At 33.7% G+C, this 22,482-nt stretch overlaps 1 protein-coding gene across 5 annotated transcripts; it reads right to left on the reverse strand.

Moving 5' to 3' along the window:
- Positions 1–269: 269 nt before the first annotated feature.
- LOC141462113 (uncharacterized) lies at positions 270–22,470 on the reverse strand. Of its 5 annotated transcripts, XM_074143706.1 has the most exons (12): positions 22,309–22,449; positions 19,910–20,543; positions 19,556–19,628; positions 18,592–18,671; positions 18,313–18,433; positions 17,796–17,909; positions 14,634–14,739; positions 12,449–12,574; positions 10,718–10,835; positions 10,325–10,481; positions 7,139–8,212; positions 270–5,836 (listed from the first exon to the last, which is right to left on the reverse strand). In XM_074143706.1, the coding sequence occupies exons 4-11, from the start codon at positions 18,660–18,662 to the stop codon at positions 7,463–7,465; spliced, it is 1,563 nt and encodes a 520-aa protein (XP_073999807.1). In that variant the 5' UTR covers positions 18,663–18,671; positions 19,556–19,628; positions 19,910–20,543; positions 22,309–22,449; the 3' UTR covers positions 270–5,836; positions 7,139–7,462. The 5 variants fall into 5 exon arrangements, with proteins under 5 accessions (XP_073999807.1, XP_073999805.1, XP_073999808.1 ...); XM_074143704.1 differs by lacking the exon at positions 19,910–20,543 and having other exon boundaries at positions 22,309–22,470; XM_074143707.1 differs by lacking the exons at positions 19,910–20,543; positions 22,309–22,449 and adding an exon at positions 22,176–22,299.
- Positions 22,471–22,482: the final 12 nt, after the last annotated feature.

A 22,482-nucleotide genomic window follows, 5' to 3' on the forward strand; every position in this document is an offset into this window, starting at 1 on the left:
GTTGTTGTCTCAAAAGGCCGACATGCTCGCCGCATGGAGACACTAGTTACAGCGCTGCTCACTTAAGAGGTGATCTTGTTTCTGCAAGCTGCACTATACATTGAGTTGGAACGACCAATCAGAAGCCGTAATATTTCTGCTAGAGAGTTCACAGAAACAATTTACCTGTCAGTAGTGTCGATCACTTAATGAGGACGATATTGTGAAACCCGGGTGATCATTCAGAAACAGTTGTACGAGCAGGTTCACTAAAATAAATTCATCAGCAATATTTGCAAAATAATTTTTATTAAGAAACAAAAGAATTCCACCGGAACAGAGGACGAAAATTGTAATATTCCAAAGTAGAAAATACAAAATGCAAATAAAATTAAAAAAAAAAAAACCACACTCAAAAACAGTACAAAAAGTGCCCTTATAAAATAAGAATAAAAATTCCTAAATTTAATAAATTTGCAAGTAAAAAAGAGTCTTTTTATTTCTTGTAGTTGATAAGGATATCCGGTTTAGAAATGAAAGACAGAAGGTTCCTTAATATTTCTTAATGCATTTAGCTTTGTCGCTTAAACTTACCAAGACTAGCCAAGTACGAGCTAACCCTAACTTAGCTCAACAGTAAATAAATAATGGCCCAAATTTTGGCAATAAATAAATAACTTGATTAAATGTTGGCTCAAGCAATCTGGTGGTGAGATCTGATTATTTAGGCCCAAAATGAGATGCCACTTTAAAATAGCACCAAAAACACTTCATGAACTTGAAAATTTACTTATTTTCCAGATTCCGCTGGGAACTTGGTCAAATAAGGTTTTGTTGCGCTAAAACCTCAAACTGGGTGGTGATATTCCGAAACAAAAGCAATGGTAATACAACAAGCATTCCAACTTATTTCAAACCAGCTTCGAACTGAAAATCTCTTTTTCTAAACTACTTTCAAGAGGTATGTGTGATGATCGGGGCGAATAAGGCAACGTGCAAAAGGCATGCACCATTGCAAACACGTTTGTTTTGACAGGGTCTCGACACTTGCGACAACTCGACAGAGTGTTAATACTCTGTTCATTAGTTAATCCGCAATGCTGGATAATATCAGCTATTTCATCAGTTTCAGAATGTTGTGATTTTCATAATTCTTACTAGCTTAGAGTTTCATCCATTTTCAAAAATTATCTCATCAAATTTGTGTAGAGAAATTTGATGTTCATTTATATACACCTCACACACCAGTCAGATGGTATGCGACCAAGGGCAGATTTATAGCCGTTTCTCTATACATACCTGAAGGTTGATTTATTCCACCGAAAATGAATGGAAATCAATTAATAATTCATTTTTCCGTCTAACAGTCGTAAATACTTCACGATGGCGTACTGAAAAAGAGTGGAGAACGAGACGGGTCTGAACTCATTCAGACGGGAACAAACTAAGAAAGTGGCTGCAAAGACCTTAAATGCTGTTGCTATGCTCAAAATCGCTGCTGGAATGTTCTAGAAAACAGTAAGAACTAACGGGCATTCTAATAGAGTAACTCTAATAATAGGGAGATTTCTTGAGTCAAGGAGCTAAAGGACCAAATCAGACGTGTTCCTTTCCAGAATTGCTCACTATCCTGCTACTGGAGGGTTTCTGGACTTACGGCAATCGTGCACTTTCACTATTCATATTCAATGGGAGCAAGCAATCTGGAATTTGAGACCTGGTTTTTAACTGAAACAAAGTAATGGATGAACTTTCCAACCATACTTCGATACAACTTAAACACTAACTAATCAGCACCGCGTACATTGCACTGGAAAATCACTATCAGCAGGCTGTTAGGCGGAAATCACTTCTTCGAACAAATTTAAATTTATAAATAATCAATAATTTATCAAATTCAGGAAATAATGTTAGAAATTGTTATTACAAAATTAAAACGTTTTGTGCAATTATATCCACCAATGAAATTCAGAAGCTATCCGCCTTTCTAACTGTTAATTCTTAGCACCTTCATTGAAATTTCATTAATTTACAATAAATATATTTAATTTTTACCAAATTACTTGAGTTATTCTAATTAATTTACCAAACGAACAAACTTTGACTACTACCTAGGCCAATTGGTAACCCATATTGGTTGTTACACTCTCTATGACTAGCAGTGTTAGTCCAAATACAAATAGTATAAAATCTAAGAAAACACAAAACAATTTATATCATTTTAACACCTAATATACAATCTGTTAAATAATCGCCTTTACATTTTTTGTTTTCATTATTAATAACTAAGTTTCCATTTGGGTAGAAAACATCTCACAATAATTTATTAGTTATCTCTAACAAAATTGTTCTTTTAAAATTGTCTAAATTCTGGTTTGTTGTGATGACGAATGAATTTTTTTCGGCCGTACAAAATGTATCCAAGAAGTTATGGTCTGTTTAAAGCAGAGAATTCAGCCATATGTTTTATGCTGAAAAAATTAAATACGGCAATTTTACAAAAAAAAAAAAAAAAAAAAAAAAAAAAAAAAAAAAAAAAAAAAAAAAAAAAAAAAAAACAGTTCAAACTAATAAAAAGAGTCCACAAGGTTTGTGTTGCGAATGAGCGGAGAAGCACTGACCTAGTGCCCATATGATATTTCTCATTCAGTAATTGGAAAAGAATCTCACACAGTTTCCAAAAATGTGACTTTTCCTTTTTTAATGTTCACACTCTACTTCCTTTAATCAATTGCATGAGATTCGTTTCGATCGCGCGGCTCATTTTCAACTTTAGTGTTGATGTACGAAAATCCAAAACCGGTCGCAGTTTTCGAAAAGAAGCTCACTATTTCAGTTGGAATATTTAAAAAATGAGTCTTAGTGATCTGGTTGATTTTATTTTCCAAAAAAAAAGAAGGTATTTCACAGGTATATTGCTTTAAAAGAATGTTTCTCTTTACATTTTCTAAATAATTCTCGAAATAGTTGATAGTTTGAATTAAAACGTTAAAAACTTTAATTGTGACGTCAACTAAGCAGTAGCAAGGATATGTAATTTCGCCATGGCATCGATATCTTTCAATTCTCAAATCAAAAAGGATGAAGTATATTTTGAAATGAGTGTTACAGCCACAAACTAATCTACAAACTTAGCATTCAAATTACAATAGCATAGAGAACTATTGAAATAAAAGAAATGTCGAAATGTGATGAAAATTCAATTTCTTTTTCGGCAGAACCATTCAAGTCGAAGAGAAGGAGGATCAGAACCAGGCGGATCCAACGGAATATTTAGCCAGTCTGCGTTGTGTTTATCGCAAGGGCAGCGGAAATTCTTTTTCTTCTTTCCAAACAAACTGGAAGGCTTTGCTTTAAACAGACCACTTTTCTTTAACAAATAATTTTTCATTTTCTATTGAATTACCAGTTTAACATATGAAAACTTACAAGAACGATTAGAATAATTAAAATAAATAAATTATACTTTGAATTTTTAAATTCACATCAGTTAAATCAAACAACCTTTAGTACTTAAAGAATAAAGAGTTAGTATTACATAAATAATAGATTAAATAAATAAAACGTCTCCTAGCAGCAACATAGAAAATTAAACAGAACAAAGATAGCGGCATTGAAATTGCTACACCCCTCTTCCTTCTTCCAAAGTATATATACAATAAAAATACAAATTATATTTATTTTGACATGATTAATTTACTATAATTGTGGATAAATATCGACCAAATAATTAAATTGAATATCCACATCGTATACAAGCTGGTGGCCATGTATTTATATATATTTTTTTGTTTTGATTATTTGTTATTTCTTAGTTGCCATCTCGGCTAGATTTGGCACTGATTTACTTTTACATTTTTATTTATTGTATTTAACTGATTTACTTTAAATTGTGCATAGATTTTTTTTCTTAAACTATTTTCTAATCTTAGTGAAAACTTCATGAAAAGAGATTCATAACTAATAACAAATGACCTAATTTTGAGAAGCGCCCTTTTAAAAAAAGCTGCCATAGCAGTTTCTTGCTAGAATACTTGGAGTGGCGATTTCTTTTTCGAACAATATTCTTAGAATAATTACAAGAAAAAAATTGTGCATCATTACAGCTTTTTTGTGCACTTAATGTAGGTTAAATTCACTATTTACCTAGTAGGGCTCTTATACCATCAATAGTAATAACAGATGAAATAATAGAGTACTTAATACTTCTTCGAAATATTGTTCAACTCTAACGCACCTACCAGGCTGCAGATATTGATCCTAACACTTACTTTAGGATGTTCAATTCTTTCCGTGCACACCTAAACTACCAGATTCGATGCCAGGCGAGCTCACAAAGAAAATATTGAAGAAATCAAGCTCCTTAGGAAGGAAAGATCCAGGCACTCTGTCTTCCCTTTGTGGAAAGTCAGGCAAGAAAGGAGGAAATGAAGAGAACTGTGGAGAACCATGCTCAGAAAATTGAGGAGATCATACATTTAGTAGACTGCAAATGCTGTAGTGTTTTCACTGGTGCATTGGAAAGCCCGAGAAAGGTATACCAGCTGCGTTTACTGAGTGGTTGGTGTTGATTCTTCGGAGAGATGGTTAAGACTCTAATACTATCCCCGCCCGAATGGTAAGCGGGTGCTTTAAAACAGTTGTCATTTTCTTTGAAAGGTTTCCGAAAGGCAAGGTTTCCTAAAGAGGGTTGCATTTGCTATAGGGAGCTGTATCAGTCTCAGAAAAACTGTCATTATTACTGCTAGCATAAGAGCTCTGAAGTAATACGCTGGAAAAAACTAGTAACCAAAATATAAAGGTAACAGGGCAAGAATTAGAATTACAAGAGGAATTTGGGGCACATAATGTAAAAGTGGAGGAGATGTAACTAATAAACTTACACCTTGTGTGGTTCGCTCGCCCACATTTCGCCCCCCAACAGAGATATATCTAAATTAATATCATATATCTAAATTAATATCAAACAATTTTTTTTTTTTTAATATTTCTGAAAACATAACAAAATTGACTTGATTTTCTTATCTCGCATAAATAACACTTATTTTTTTAGGACGAAGTGTGTCGTCAATTTAAGTCAACATTAGAAAATAGATATGCAATAAATAATAGGCGAATTAACTTCCGAGTTTCGATATCGTTTATTCAAACTGGAGGACCTGAGTCGCGCATGAGTCGCTAAGTAAAGCTCCTTAAATATTAACTTCCGATGTTTTTTAATTTTTTAACGTTCGAAAATAAGCTGGGCTTTGAGGACCTCCTCGAAAAATTCAATTCGTTAAGTCGTTTCCCCCACCCCAAATAAAATTTAATTGTCGAGTGTTCCGGACACTCCAACTGTGTAAGATCCCAACTAGTTTAACTCTTTCTGTTTAATCACATAATTTCATCACCTATTTTTTTTTAAATTTTTTCTTCTAATTATTAATTAGTTATACCTCGCTAAATATAAATCAATAAATTTATACTGAGCAACAATAAATATAAAATTTAAAGCACAGTTAACTATGCAACACTGTAAGGAGGTGTCCCGCTCTGTACAGCTGTAGGAACATAGTGTTTGTAACTTTATTTACAACATGCAGTGCTCTCTGTAGCTTTTTATAAATATCTCATATGTATAATACAGATTATTATAGTATAGATCTATCTTTGTTAATATAACAAATACTATAAATAACCAATCTTCTTCATACAGCGCAGTATATCGTTATCGCCTTTTCAAATAAATAATTTATTCTTATATAAATAGAATTCTGAGAAAGAAATAGATTATTTTAACCAAAAGATTCTATTGTGTTTTCTTCCTGGTTGTCCTCTTGCTGGTCCTGGGGAGTGTGGTGAAACTGGAGGTCACCTTAAACAGGAACACAGGTCACAGAAGCCCAACTTAAACTCTAAGCTAATCTATTGATAGGTAAGTAAAACTTGCATTTAACATTTCTTTTAATTAGGCAAAATTGTATCACATCTTGATGCTGTCAGTTCAATGAAATTAGCACACAAAATTATTAAAAATTGCTAAAAGCTTAAATTAAGTTGAGTTGGCTTGCAACAGAACTGCTAAACAAGTCCAACTTGTACTACAGGAGAATGATTCAAGCTAGCAGGTTAATGTATACGGTGATTCTTGGTTAGTTTAGTCAACAATACACTTGGTTGCACAAGTGAAGGCATGATGCAATCAACAACTTTGTAACATGATGTTAACGCATGCTGCAAAACTAGCAAACATTGGAGAAAACAATTGTAAAAAAAAACATCAAGGTAGCGAAATAGACTCAGTTCCGCACCTTCTCAGAGATTACAGATACTAGAACATTTTGAACAGCAGATGGGATCCGAACACAGAGATAATTGAAATTCTATCCGATAAATAGAAGGTTTGAGTAATAATGCTATCGAGTACAGTTGATTTATTCTATTTGTGAGGATTTTTTATTGGTAGAGTCTGAAGGTCAGATCTGTGTTAGTCATTTTTTATATTAATTCATAGTATTTATTAATCGCTCATTTTATACTGGTTTAATGTTTCTATTGAATGTATATTTGTATTTTGTGTCAAGTCCTTGCTGGAGAAACTTGTTTTCTTTGAGCAATAAATAAATAATAATCATTTCTGATATATAGTATTTCTGAAATTACACTGGAAGTGACGCACTTGGCACAAACTTGGTGGAGGAGGAAAGTAAGCGAAATGAAGATCCGCGGTTGGGCTAAGACTGAGAATATGAGGGGTGGCGAAAACAGGAAGAAGTGAATTCAAGGATGGGGCCCTAATCGATTTAAGCTTACGTAGCAAGAGACACCGGAAGGCTCAAACATATTACGGGCTGGCATGAATAAAAAAAAAAAGTTAAAAATTAGGGGGAGCTAGGGCTAATTTGGGCCTAGGTCCGACATCACAATGCAAAAATAATATATGATATTTACTTGTGAGACACTACAAAAAGGTTGTTTCTGGTAACCGAATCAAAAGTCTAATTCGCCTTCATGTCACATGTGTTAGTGGCTGAATTTCATACTATTATTGATTCAGCAAGTAGCAAGCAAACGGTTGAATTACATAGTGAAACCAATATAGTTAGTAAATGTTAATTGTGTGAGAAGAGATAAGCGACTTTGCAAACGTGAGCAAACACAATATCTAAGATCTCACATTTTATATCTGTCTTCCACGTAGTGTCCAACTACATTTAAATTTGGGAAGTTTCAACATTACAGCGGACGAAGTTTTTTTACGGCTTAAAGGACTGAGGAAATGAATGGATAAAATGATGCGACAGGGGAAAGAATTCGCAATTTTCCGAGTCAGTTGGTTCGGTTCGCTTGGCCCTTCACAATAAATCTAAATTCAAAAACTTAAAACAAGAAAACAAACAAACAAATCTAGGAGAGGCGTGGTAATTTATTATTGACACTGAAGATTTCGAAAATTCCCGAAGGATTGGTTCCCTTAGTTAAGTCCAACAGTTTGTACGCACTAAACCAGCGTTTCTTTCGCCGAGCTCAGTTCTTGAACATTTACTGAGCTAATTTTTTTCATAAGAGCTTCAGTATCGGACAGTTTCTGTTCGAGTTCTGGTAATTCTCGGACAGTGTCTACCTCTCTGGACGGAGGTCTGGGTGCAGGCAGTTTTTTGTATTTTCCTTTTCTTTCAATGTCTGAAGAAGAGCTAAGAGAAGAGACACTGGCCACTGATGTCTCTGAACTGCATTTCTTCAAAGATGGAGCTTTCTTCAACTCCAGCAAGCCAGTGACCACCATTATTTTTTCTTCCTCTGCCATTATTACATCACTATTTACATCCAACATGTTTGCCTTAATACTTAGAGCCATGTCATCAGCATGCTCGGTTCCTGCAGTTGTATCCGCACTTGGATCTCCAACTAAGTGACTACCTACTGACACAGGTTTAGTTTGCAGTAGTTCTTTATTTACTTCAGTCTCCTGAGAAGCACTATTCTCTTCCGCTGCACCTACTGTATTCATAGTGGTCACTTCAAAATCTCCTATAGGTTCTTCTGTAATTACATCCATATACTGCGACAAATCTTCAATATTTGCACCATTGTCTTCAAGTTTAATCGTCAATTCATTCTGCTGAGACTTGTCCAGCGAAGATGCGAATATGTTTGGAGCGGAAAATAGTGTATCAGAAAGGGAAACTTTGACGGAATAAGAGGATTTGGTGTTGGTACGCTCAGACTCATCATCTGACCCTTCGCTGTCCTTTAATAAACATGCCAAAAAAATAAAAATAAATAAATAAAAATAAAGATAATAAAATACAAGTTAAGATTACCTCCGGCCTAATTAACTTTTTTATTTTATGTTTTATTATAATTTCTGATTTGGAACAGATTCAGCTCATCTGAAACATTTATTAGTGGCAGGTCATCTACAGGGCGAAATGAGCTGAAGGAGTTCATTTTCCAGGGCCGGCTGAAGGCGCATCTGCTCCAATTATACATGCAGAAGAAAAGACAGTGAATATTTAGAGCGGAAAATTGTGTCTCTGAAACGGAAACTTTGACGGAATAAGAGGATTTGGTGTTGCAGCTGTGCTGTCTCCTTAATTAGCTACAGATGCAAATCTTCTACATCAAACGAGTGAAACCGGGCCAAATAAAGAAGCAATAGATAAGTGTTGACGAACCTGTGACACCATATTAAAGGTGACACACGCTTTCACCACTGAAGGAATTGATTAGTCACTTCTTCAGAGATCTTTTATGGCTGTAACACCCAATAAAATTGAGGCCTACCGAGATAGTTGGCATGTGCCACTATTATGGATTCAGTAACTCACAATCAATTGTAACGCTCAGCGCAATCTAGGAAGGGCCGCGTTTGCCTTAGCTGGGTGTAAAAAGATTTAATACAAAGTTTCAGAAGCAGCAAGAGTTATCAGGCAATTTCTGTATAATCCCAATCAACATCGTACCTCGATCACGTCGACTAGTTCTTCTTTAGGATTTGGGAGCCTAGAAGTAATCCGCGGAAAACTTATTTTAAATTAAATGGATTTTCAGGAAAATTACTTCGCGTCCAAAGCCGGCCCTGACTCATTCCACTGCAACACTTTAGAGTAGGCCATATATACATGAAATGTCAAGAATTTATAATATATTATAAAATTTGGGAATTTCATCTTTTTTGGAAAAAAAATAATAACAAATTGTTATAGATGGGTGTTTTCAACGTTACGCTCTTTCGTGCACTTTTTAACGACAAACCCTTTACAATAGACCTACTGGACAGTTTTAATAATGTCAAGATCGAGTTTTTCTGTTCTCGGGCTAAATACAAGGCTCCTGTTTTCCAGCTTGTAGCAATCTGATAGCCAGTCTGACCGAATTCAGCAGGTTCAGAGGCGGAAGGAAATGACTGCTTAATCAGTTCTCCCTTCGTTTCCGGCACTTTATGCCACGAAGAGATAAACTTAAACAACTGGATGCTGAATTATTGCAATAGTATTCTAGTACTGCTTTAGATTAAAATCAATTTGGATGACCGACAAAAAGTAAATAATTGTATAAATTGTGATGGATCTGATTATTTCCCTCACATAGCTAGCAAAAGGTTAAAGAAAAGAGATTCATCGTAAAGCAAGGGCCGGCTCTTCTGTCTATGCAAGCATGGTTATCTGAGAGTAAAGATTTGCCAGCGACCTGAATACTCTCTGTTATTGTTACTTGCTGACTGAGAAACGCTTCAATCGCCAGGAATGAAATGCATTTTTTACACGCATAAACTTCCTGCCTGTATATTAGATTGTGGTAAAAACAATGCAACCCAATTTAGTTGACAGATAGAAGAGAAAGCCGCGTTAAAAATGGGCATTTCCCTCGGAGAAAAATGCAATCATTTCCGACTAAAGTTTTTTTTCAGCCTATGCGCTAGCTTCCATTTTGTTGGGTATCCATTAGGTCACCAAATAACAAAAATCTTACTAGAATATGCTCAGTCTTTATTAAATTAAAAGACCTCACTTTCTAGCTAACCCACTAATCATATGCGGTCAGAGCCAAAATCATTTGCACGTTAAAACAGAAGAGCTTGTACAATAAAACATGTCCAGAAAATATATCCTGCCATACAGGAATGCCTAAAAGAATCATTCATAACACCAACAACACCCAAAAACTCACGCACAAGTGAAAAAATCTGGTTCTGCTGCAAGTTTGCACAAGAAGAAACTGTTGCTAGATACAAATCCAAGAAATCAAGATTATTAATTACTAATGGACATAGTTGTGAAATATGTCACTTTTTTGTTAATTGGAATAACTTGATTATAGCTGAAAAATGTATAAATTACGATAATGTGGAAGAAGTTACCTCAGTAAGAGGGGCTCTTCTAGACTGGCTGCTACGATTGCCCCGACCTCTTGCCCGTGTCGAAGACACTGAAGAAGACCTTGTAAGGACGCCTTCCGTATACAACTGGTCTGTGCTGGAATAGCCAGAACTTATATCTTCACTCGACCTTATATCGCTGCAAACAATATTATTAGTTTTAATATTAAAAATATTTGAGATAAAAAAAACTCTACGAAATTCGTATTTTGGATAAAAATAAAGGGAGTTCAATTAGTGTATTTCCGAAGAAAATAACTTACGAGATTTTTATAATTCTTTTTGATAGATCTTCTTCAGAGCTTTAAGCGAAACTAAAAGTAGTGAACACAAGAATTTCACCTTAAGTTTACAAAAGCAGGCTTTGCCACTGACCTAAGTATATCGTTGGTAGGACATTGCCTGATATTGACATCCACTTCTGAAAATCTCATTTCTAGATTTGCAGCACTGCCAGCAATACCTCTGCGACCTCGTGTTGGTCTTGACGCTTCTATAAATATAAAAAAAAAATGTTTCTGATGAACTGATCTCTACTACTGACAACCATAACACATTCAAGCAAATGTGCTTCAATATCTACCGGAGCCACAAATATTAATTAATAAACTTGAGTTATTATTTGAAATAAACTGATTTCAAATGCCCATCTAAATTGCTAAAATATGTGTAGGAAAAGAAGACGCTTTAACATGTGAGAACCCAGCAGAAATCCCTTCATGAGAACTGCATTGTCAAACCTTTTTCATTCACCTTAACAACCCTAAACCCTAAACAACGCTGCTTGAAAGGGTTTCCTTTACTGCCTACCACCACTTCTAGCATGCATTTCTTTATTTAAAAAAAAGCTAGCCTATATATTACAGCGGGATTAGTAATTAGCAGCCACTTTTTGTCAAATCAGTTCTTATAAATATATTTTATTAAGAGGGAACTAAATTTTGATCCTTCTTACACAGGCTACATAAATATGCAACACAGAAAATATCGGGTCCTTCCTTTAAATTAAACGGAGGGTCAGAGTTAGCAAAGGAAAATTATTCCATGAACCTGATGATTGATTGAAGTGCAAATGACCAGCTACTCGGAGGTGGGCACAGTGAATCTCCTTCAGCTGAGTGTTTGGAGAACTGGACCAACTTATGAACGAATTTTAATATTATCTCTTTAAACATGATAAGGACCAACTAATATTAGAAAACATTTTTCCCATTCTTCATTTTAGAAATTTATCTAACTGAAACTATAGCTAAGTACCTGCAGATGTTACATTACCCTGACTTAATCAGTAGTAAGAACACTCTATTTTCCTGATTCCTCTAATTTCGAAAAGTTGGAAAGAATTCTCTATTAGATCCAAATAATTCTTTAAACTCCTAGCATTGAAGGAAAAACAATAGATGCTCGGTCAATACACTTTTTTCTTGTACCTACTGGTAAACAGGGAACATTAAAGTTTCAAAGATCCCATTTTTCAGGTGATGAATTCGAAACAAAAAAATTCAAATTAATATTTTTGAATAGGAGTCCTGGCAGAGACCTGCGAAGGCAAGCCTGCGAGAAGTGGGCTTTTTTATTTATTTTTTTATTCTTGAAAATAAAGGCTTATTTTAATCATTATCTAGGGACCTTCCTCGTAAATTTTGCAGCAGTTTTACAGTCCGCACAGACAGAATGGTTGAGAATACTGTCAAATGGTATAAACATTGGTGCATCGGCCATCCAAAAATCTGCAAAATCACAATGATTGTTGATGACAGGTTAAAATTTACAAAAAAAAATTCTTAAATTCCTTTTTGTGATCTCTCTTTGAGTAAATAATATGGAAAATGTGAAAATTACGAGTAAGTTCGGAACATTGTGACATAACCGACGGTGGGAGGTTGCTGCAATGAACCACTTTAAGAAAATAGAACTGAAGTGTAACAATGCTACAGATCAAATGTGTACAAAATGCTGAGCCAAACCAGTTGTAAAGAGATTCCTAAAGTTGCTGCTGTACAACATTCAAAGATGGGGTCATACTGGGTAACTAGTGTTAGCTAAATTAACATAAATATACCAAACTGGCTGTACACATATCTCTAAAGCAATTTTGTGTCATACCTAAAGTTTCATTCAAGGAGTCAACTAGAATGTTTGCTTGGTTTATTGGAAGTTTGTCTTTACCACCTTTTCCACCGGTTAATTTCAATAATTCGAAACACTTACCCCAAAATGAACTGTTCATTCCTAAAAATAGAAATTATTTAATATTTTTATTTTAATCCTTTAATTCTGTCAATGAAGATCTTCTCTCTAAGTAAATTGTACCAGAAATTCCCTTCTATTCTCTTGTAGAGCGTAGGTAATAGAACAGAACAACTGAAGGACCGAGTGATCAGAGATAACTAGTGATGTGTATTCTAAACGCTCCCAGGGCATTTAAGGAGTTTATTTCCTATACTCACGAAACTTTTGTAATATAAGAATGTAGTGTGGTCTAAAGAATAATTTAGGAACTGCTACTTCTGAGTCTTCGGTTGCTCGCTTAAATTTCTACAGTTAATAAAAACTGATGTGAGGTCTGCAATCTGCAGAACCATGGATAGGGAAATTTAGATTTCGTGGGTAATGTTCAAGGCTTCCCTGAGCACATTATCTACGACAGTGAGTTTGTTTATAACCGACTGGTCAGTTTTTATCAGAGCGATCTCTGAAATTGGTAGTTTGTTTCCCAGACGTTTCAATAAAAGAACCTCTTATCAATCAATGTTGCTTCCAAACGTTTTACCAAAAGCAAAAGTATAACTCCCCAACTAAATCCATCAGCAAATAACGCTACTCAATTAAATATTACCATTTACATGAGATGACAATCCAGATTCTTAAAGTGTGACATTACTTGGATTAATAAATTTTGATGATCACATTTAAACCAGTATTGTTCAACTTAATTCTCTAAAAATTTCAATCATGTAGTTTTGATTGAAACAAGGGTCACTGAAACTGCATTCTTAAGATGCAAACTGTTTCAAGTTTGAATTTGTGCAATGGGTGGTTACATTGGTCATACTGCAGTGCATTATCTCCTTACCAGTGCAGTTTCATATTCAAAGACAAAAAGCACTAAGTTACTATCTAGCAACAAAGAGAGTTGAAACAGTGCAAGTACGGAAAGGTGTGCATATGAGCCTGCCAAAACCAAGCTTCTAGTCAATTAGGATGAACCTTGCAATAAAACACAACTTAAATTGCAATATAAGCTGTCAATATCAAGCCAAAGATCATATGCAATGGTTGTGTGGTGCTGCGGAGAGCTTTGTGTCCTGCAGAGCAAATCTTCACCATAATGACAGATTTTATGAGTTTATTCTCATATTTTAGCCAAGTTTTATTTAAACAACTCTTATTACTTTTCATCCCTAACACTTAGTTGAGCTTGTTTCTTAGTACAGCTACATTAATATCGTGTTATTGATTGACAATATTATAACAAATTTACTGCTTGTTAAGAATGTGCCATTGTTTTCTTTTTGTTCTTAATCTTAGTTGTTTCCCCAATTTTTCAAAAAACCCCGGGATATGTCACGGCAGCTACTTCGGACGTCTTTCTTTTTCTAGTTTATATTAGAAGAAAGCGTTGCTGGAAAACTGGATGTTGTCTAGTAGAGCGAACAGTGCTAGTAAATGCACAGTTCCAGAAGTTTCCGTTTGGAGAATTTGACATTAAAGATAGTCGATCAACCGGCTGACAGCTATCCCCTCTCAAACGGTTCGGAAATTGGGGAGCAACGCCCATTGAGAAGGGGAATCCCTTTCGATCAGTGGATGCTTCATTCCCCCAATATTGCCATGCTTCGAGGTTTTAACAAATAATCGATTGAATGTAGCAATTCTAAAGCGTTTGCGGGATTCAGTTTTATAAGAGTTTCCTAACGTTTTAGGTTTATTGTTCCTAGTGTTTAATGTTTTAAACGCCAATTCCAAAATTATTGAAGTAGAAGAAAAACTCTCTTTTTTTCTTGTCAGGTCTGATTCAACATTTTAGCTTTTCGAAACGATTTCGGATTATCACACAGTACCAGCTGTTATGGAGCTGTTTAATATAGTAACAGGCAGATCCTAATAAATATGAAATAAAAATACATCAAATGTTTGTGATGTTATGCCAAGTTTTTGAAAATACTCCCAGATAGATAGTAATTAATTTCCAATCTGCTCAGCGTTAGATATAATTCTACATAATAATAGTTGTAAAAGGTAGAAAAGTAGAACACAGTGTTATTAAGCCCAAAACATAAATTCTTACCTGCAGCGACATCAGTGGTATCAGTATTGGGTGCAGGCGTAACTTTTGGGGCCAAATCTGTTAAACTGTAGCTCTTTTTTATATGTTCTACAAGACCGCCCCCTCCCTGAAAATATAGTTATGTACATGTACATACACAGGTTGTCAAATTTAGTAAGGTGCGATTTATACAATTTTAATGTAAAGGGTATTATGGTTAGTAATGAAATCGGGTAAAGTACAGTTTTTCCACGTATTATTTTTAAAAACATGTTATTAATTGAATTATTTATTTAAGTCTCATGTTTAATACACTTCCAGCCAATAAAAAGCCGTCCAGCATGCTGTTCCCACATAACTAGGTTTTTCTATAGAATCAAATTAATGCAGCAGTTGTTTATGGCAACGCTATCAACTTTACATATTTATCTAGACATCCTTGCAGTGCAAGAAAAGATATTAATTGTAAAACACAATTTTAGGTATACCTTACATAACTTGTGAATCACAACTTGTGTTTCCAGGGACCTTTGGTAATGATGTATTCACCAGTGATCTAGTATTTACCTGATACTTCCGACATTTCCTTGTACAGTTTGATAACTCACAACTCATCTTTATCAAATGCCTATTTTTTTTTTTTTTTTTTTTTTGAGATTGTAAATTTGAGTTTTCCAAAACTTTTGTTGAGCATTCCCCCCACGAAAAAATCTGGTCAATCTCTAGAACACTCAGAGATGACTTCATATCTATAAAATATCAATGGTTACAAAAAATAAAAGTAAGTACACATTTTCATGCTAATCTAACAAAATACACTTTAAGGACTGGTGCAGATAAATCTTCAAATTGTGACAAAACACAATGTTTGATATTTCAGTTGAAAGATTGGACAAGCTCCGTTTGTGAATTTTCTAAGAGAACTATATTGTTGCAATAGAATAATAATAATAATAATAAAACAAATCGGGTGCGAACATTAACGCGAATTTCTGTAACAAAACTTCTTAATATTGTAACTAATATATTTCTTTAAACTCTACTACTGACCCTCTGACCAGTTTCTGACTTTCACCCGTCACCATACTTTGGTCTTAGGGTTATTCTATTTAGTGGATCCAGAAACAAATGGAGAGATGGGATTTGGCCCTCCCTTAAGAACAATAATAAATGCAACCATTTGTTCACTTAGCTTCACATTAGCTTTTAACCACACAGTAGCAATCCTCTTTAGACTGAACCGCGTTACTAAATGTCGTTAAACTAGAAGAGGAGTAGTACATTTCTAGACTCCTCTCTCCCGCATAACCATAGTAACCACTGAAAATCAAAACGGCTGCAGGTTATATTTAACAACACATATAGTTCAGCATCAGAACAATTTCAGTTTTATTTTTAATATCACATTTTGATTGTCATAACTAAACATTAAAGAAAATAATAATAATGAAAAATATGAAAACATAAAGAATTATCACACAGTTAGTCAGTCTCCAAGCTGATTTAAATTTCATTTTTTCTTTATTAATAATATAAAAATTAAAACTATCAACTGCCAGCAGCTGACAGGACTACTTTCCGAACTAATTGTAAAGGAATGAAAAATAGTATTGAGAGAAATAGTTTGATTTCATTCACTAAAGGGTATTCTAAGTTTGGCATTTTTAAGCCCACCGAGACTACTTCGCTTGATGGGCTCTATCGCATATCCGTCTATAAACTTAAGATAGAAAACATTTGATTCATTTACGTTTAATATTAAAAAATGTAATAAATAATTTGATATTCAAACAATTCATTGACCTAAAGGCACTTGCTTCACACTAAAGTATCCAAAGAATGGCAGGACTGAATCACCACTTTATATATTTAAAGTTTAGAGATTCTAGTAATTTGTTATCTAATTGTAAAGCAAAGATATTTAAACAAATAAGCAACACAATTAATCTAATCTACGATTGGTACGCCTTGATCTTCTATTTCTTGGTTGTGGAAGATCGTCTTCATCATCGCCAGACTGGGGGCTGTTTGGAGGTGGCACTCCTTCTGTTCCGATCATGTCATTATCTACATTACCACCATTCCCAACTTCGCTATTCACCGGCAGAGTTAGGCGCTGTTCGGCCACAGTCTAAGAACACCCCGACATACCATATTCAATCAAAGTGCCCCGGGCAATTACAATTTATAAATAAAATAACAAAAAAATAAAATAAAATAAATGCGCCAAATCATATTTTTCTCTTGGAAGTAGAAATTAAAATAAATAATAAATAAAGGTAATATGTTGCAATCAAGACTGGAATATTAGCCCTCCTCCAGTTGATAACATACAGACTGGAATGAGGTGATGGATAAAGAACTAAATGGAAACCATAGGAGTGCAAGCAGAAGTCTACAACCAAAAGAAGCTACCAACTTGATCAGTTTAAGTGAAGGTTGAACGCGATCCAAGTCTATTGTGGCACTCACTAGTTAGATTAGTTATTATTTATTAACTACCCTTATGTTTTTGGAATAGACTGAGGAGTGTGCTGGAGAGCAGCTCCTAGGAAGAGTATGGAGGTATGGAGTGCCGAACCTTTAGGGGATTCGGAGCATCATTTACAAACTCTTCTGGTGGTTGAGCGACACCTTACGCTCTCACATATTTGCAATCAAGCTTCTGAAAGACCTTTAATACTCAAGCAGGAGAAGCTTCGAGTTATAGTTCGCAACACCCAACAGTACCATCAACTGATAGTTTATTATTCCAAAACTATTCGAAATTTAAATGTTTAAAGTAGAAGGTTCTAAAGCTCATTCCAGCCCTGATGGCAACATATCTATCTGTAACTCATAACAAAATAAATAAATTATATAAAAATAAATCTTTGAAAAGTATGATGTTTTTAGGTATGTCCGAATTGAATAAGAAACCTATGTACTTATGAAGAATGACGTTTCTATAATTACTAGAACTCATTAATTAGTAATATTAAACAGCTGGTATAGTTTCTAATAAAGGATTAGTGCGAAATAATGAAACTGCAAATAGAAACTCATGCTAAGAAGAGACATGTTAAAGTCCACACTACTATTTCCTAAAACACCAACAATGAATGCGGTTAGAATAAGAGTCTAGTCTAATGCAAAGTGATTTATTAGACTTGGTTTATTAAGAATGTAGCATGAAACACTTACCCGCATGGCGGTCTGCAGGATGACATTGGTGGCGTAGGTAACCCCTTTGGAGCCGATACTGAGCACTGTGTTATAGCCCTTCTCCTTGGCATGGCTTAACATCTCGTCGATCTCCTGGACAACACAACAAAATCTATCGTCTCTTCACAACAGAATACACCAAATCTAAGCTCCGCATACAAGGCACAAAGTAGAATTTATTTATCCTTAATATAACTGGAGAGAGTAAAAATAAAATTGCACGAAAAAGAACCAAAATAATATAGCAATTTGACGAGGAAAATGTGGAAGGGTGCATAATACCAAAGAATATGAATGATGTTAAGAACATTAACCCCTTTTTTTCATTCTTGGCCTCTCTATCAATTAGCATTTAATGAAAAGTTGACGGAACCCGATTCCTTATTCATCTAACTGGGTAGAAGAAACCGATGACCAATTAAATAATTCAACCAAATATCAAAGGAATCAAATAGCGGTAATATTGAACTTTAAAAGGCATTGAAATAAGACTTACTGATTCTCTTCTTTGCAGGGCTGGATGGACGAAGTTCCTGTAAAGAAAGCTAGATCCTTTAGTGGCTGGAGAGAGCAGCCAGAAGACCAGAGCCACCTTGATCTCATAATAGAATGGAAACCTGAATCATTTTGAAATAAAATTCTTACAATTCATTACAACATTTATTTTACATTACATTAATAGTCACCATCCCCACTAATATTCTTGAATATAAATAATTTTTATTTATAAACTAAATCTAAACTAAAAATAACTAATAAAATAAAGGAAACTGACCAGAAACTGAAGAAAACATCAGTGAAAGTTTCAGCACAAGTGAATAGGGCAAATACTATCCAGTACATCATCCATTTTACCTGTAATAATAAAGCATTTAAACAATAAATGTTTTGCAATATATGTAGGAATTTATTTTGCAGTGAAAGGATATTTAAATGAGTTCAAATACATAATAAAGCAGATTGAACATTACAGCCACTTGAGCTATTTGCTGTCCAATGCCAAATCAATTTAGGACCAGAGAAAATAAATTTCGTAAGAATCAAGACAGGATTCATGCGGATATCATCAGTCAGTATGAAATGTGTGATACACTGACAACGTAAAACTGTAAAAAATAAAAGTTTCTTTTTTGACCTTTAGAGGGTTCGGACGTAAATTAGAACAGCCGTTTTGTGTTTACCAAGGGAATTTTGATGATACTTTTAAGGAAAAGTCACTTCACAAAGGTTGCACAACCTGTAATGACTAATGATTGATATGAAACTCCTCATCATCATCAGCCAGTGAGCTGAAAGAAGTCTCCAGAACAGAGAATCTAAAGGCAGTCAAATGAGATGAACTCAATACCTCTAATTGTGAGTCCAGTGCTTTTTCACTGAGCTAATCCCATATCAGGATAATTTTTATTGCAGCTGTTGTACTGAAAAAACAAATAAAAGCTATTATGTGGTGGTTTGCATAAAACAGTTCAATACACTTGGATCTCTAGAATCCAAGTGTGGGTCATGGCGAGCCATAGTTTGGGCAACAGCATGTCATTTTAAGAACTTCTTTTGGCAACCTTTGTCCACGCCATTCTTTCACTAACATGGACAGTGCATTACATTCAAATTATTAGTTTGGCATTTTACGTTTAATTATTAGAATGGGTAAAATATAATTGCTTGTATAAAAGACAGAATTTTCGTTAAAGGAAATTACAATCACCTATCAAAGTAATTAATAGCAAGATACTTACATATTCTTTTACGTCCTTTGTTCTGACAGCTTTATACGAGGCATAAGCTGGATACAACGTGCCAAAAACAAGTCTGTAATATTAATGAAATATAAATACTTCGCAATACTAAAATGCATCATTAAACATTAAAGGAGTCATAAATAATACAAAAATAAATAAGTACTCCTCTATCTCGCCAATACTGAATATGAAACCAATTCAAACTTTATTTTTTGGTAATAATTTTTTTGTTACTCGTAATTTTTTGTTTAGTTTTTGTAGAAAAAAGTAAATACTTCAAGTTAACTGGTGATAAATAAAGTAAATAAGAGTATTTATTTTAGCAATAAACTATACAACTGCTTTCTTGACAATTTGAAGTTATGAACCTGTTGCCAGCAAGCTTATTTTAAAAAAATTATTATTTTTTTTTAAACTATTTATGTCTGTCTACCAATACTGCGTTCTGTTTTTATTCCCAATTAATTAGCTATTTTATTTTTTGAAAAGGTGCTCTCAAATTAATCAAACTTTTTATCAATTAAAACAACTTTAATAGCCCAATTTAAATACAAGGAGAAGAGAAGGTATTTTTCCAAATCTTTGTTGAACTTGACACTCGCCTCAATAAATAAATCTATTAAACAAACAAGTTAAGAAATAACACATGGTTTTACCACAATTCCATTATTTCATTATTCAAGAAAAAGCTCAAGTTAATTTATTAGATGAACAGTCTAAACAAGGTTTTTGACAAACAAACCTGCATTTTAAATAACAAAAAAAAAAAAAACCTGCAGTACATTATTTGCAATTACTATAATTACAAATTATTACTAGTAAAACACATATTTGCAATTAAATATTTTTTCTTCTTTTTTTTAAACATGAAGCTGGATCAACTTAGAGAGTAGCTATCTATAAGTAAATTATGAAAACTTCATCAGCAAAGAATATTGTAAATCGGATATGTTCTCGAACTGGCTGCGACATGTCTGATTGTTTGCTTCCAGATATGTAAAAAAAATAAAATAAAAAATTAATAACTAAAATAATGGAATACTATCTGTTAACTGAACTAGGGGAAACTACCCTAAATATAGAACTGTGGACATCTATATCAGGGATTCGAGCTACCTTGCCAAGGATATAGTATTGGCAAAGTTCTATCATTTTCGTATCTAATATACAACATATGATATAAAACAGATTACATTCGTTCCGAGCACCCAGCTCGGGGGCTTGTCAACACCAAGTAAACTTTGGAGAGAGCACCATTTATTAGCTTACTTCATTTCAATAATTACATGTGTTTCAATGAGTTCACGACCTTCAAGATAGCCAGGAAATGATTAACCATTTTTATTTATTTACTACAATTCATACAGTATAGTAGTGAGAACTATGAAGTAGTGGTTTATTATAGCACTATTTTCTCATTTTTCCTAAACAAAAACTAGCTAATGTAAAAAAAAGAGTATACATTTCACAGAATATTGTACATTAGATATAGTTCTTGAACATCTTATCAGCTTCATATTGCTCTAATGAGTAAAGAATTAAACATGGAAGTTTATAAACAAAAGTTTACAATTTGTAAAACATTTTTCTCTTGGAATGAACACAATAGGTGCCTACAGTAGATTTATTTCACTGCGCTAAAATCCCATTTTATTTTGAATTATTTTATGAAATATAATTAAACTTCCACAAAATAAATTCGCCTTTTTTAGTGCATAACGGCAAATAATATAAACATTAATTCCATTACATTAATATTCAACAAGCATGTGTAACTGTATTGCAGAACATTTATAAATATGTAGCTCTAGGATTTTTAATTAACAAATGCCTATAATACGAATCATATTTTCTCATTTCATATTTTTATGAAGTAATATTTAACATCTGAAAAACATGACAGAAATATAGTTTTACAGAAATGATTGAATCAGCAGAAGATACGTTGTACTTTTTAAATGAAATAATTTGATATAAATTACACTTCAATCGTGTTCTAAAAGCAGAGTACACATGTTGGATAAAATCTTAAACTTTTGAGACATATATGGCAAAGAATAACATGCCAAGGTAACCTAGTGCCAGCCAAGCGGACACATTTTATGTATAAGCAATACATATTCTTTTAAAAGAAAAATGTAAAAAGAAGATTTTTTTCTGAGAAAATGAAAGAAAAAAAAAGAATAATGAAAAAAAGAAAAATTCTTGGAACAATAGGTGGCTTAGATCAATCTGAAATTAAATCTTGCATGCTGGCACAGGCCTATACACTCTCGTGATATTATTTTAGTCCATCTTAGTACTATTTCCTTACAGCTCGTACCCATCTCAATTAGATTCGCATTTAGTTGTGCATTTATTTCCTTAATAGAAGACTAACGATTTATAAATTAGAAATGAATAAATAAGTGACAATGGAGTGAGAGGCTTGCCGAACATGTTGAAATAAAATGTTTTTCTTTGTTTCTTATTTTAAACTTTCTTAACAGAGGAACAATGAAATACAAAAAGCAAACAAAAAAACAAAGGATAAACGAATTTTCAGCCATAACGATTTGTTGTTGAGGTAATTTTTGTTGAAATTTGTCATGATAAAATAAATCTTTAAGTAACTTACTTTTTCAAACATGATCTTTCTCGATAAATGCAGATCTGCGTTGAAAGTAAAGATGGATAGGCATCCAAATACCGGAGACAATGCTATAAATTTACTTAAAGAAAACAATTCTAAGAATAAAAAATTAACTTACATCATCAGCCGCGATATCATGGCTGTAATCATTTTTATGGCAAAATAAATTTTCTTAATATAAAAACTTTCTTAATTTTCTTAACTTAAGGGAACCAATTTCACTGGAGCTGTAAACGTTAACTAACTACTATGAGGAACCATCTTGTAGAACTAGTGACGTATTTTGTTTTGG

The sequence above is a fragment of the Rhodnius prolixus genome, unplaced genomic scaffold (assembly GCF_049639745.1).
Source record: "Rhodnius prolixus isolate KJV_2025 unplaced genomic scaffold, Rpr scaffold_18, whole genome shotgun sequence".
NCBI classification, from domain to species: domain Eukaryota; kingdom Metazoa; phylum Arthropoda; class Insecta; order Hemiptera; family Reduviidae; genus Rhodnius; species Rhodnius prolixus.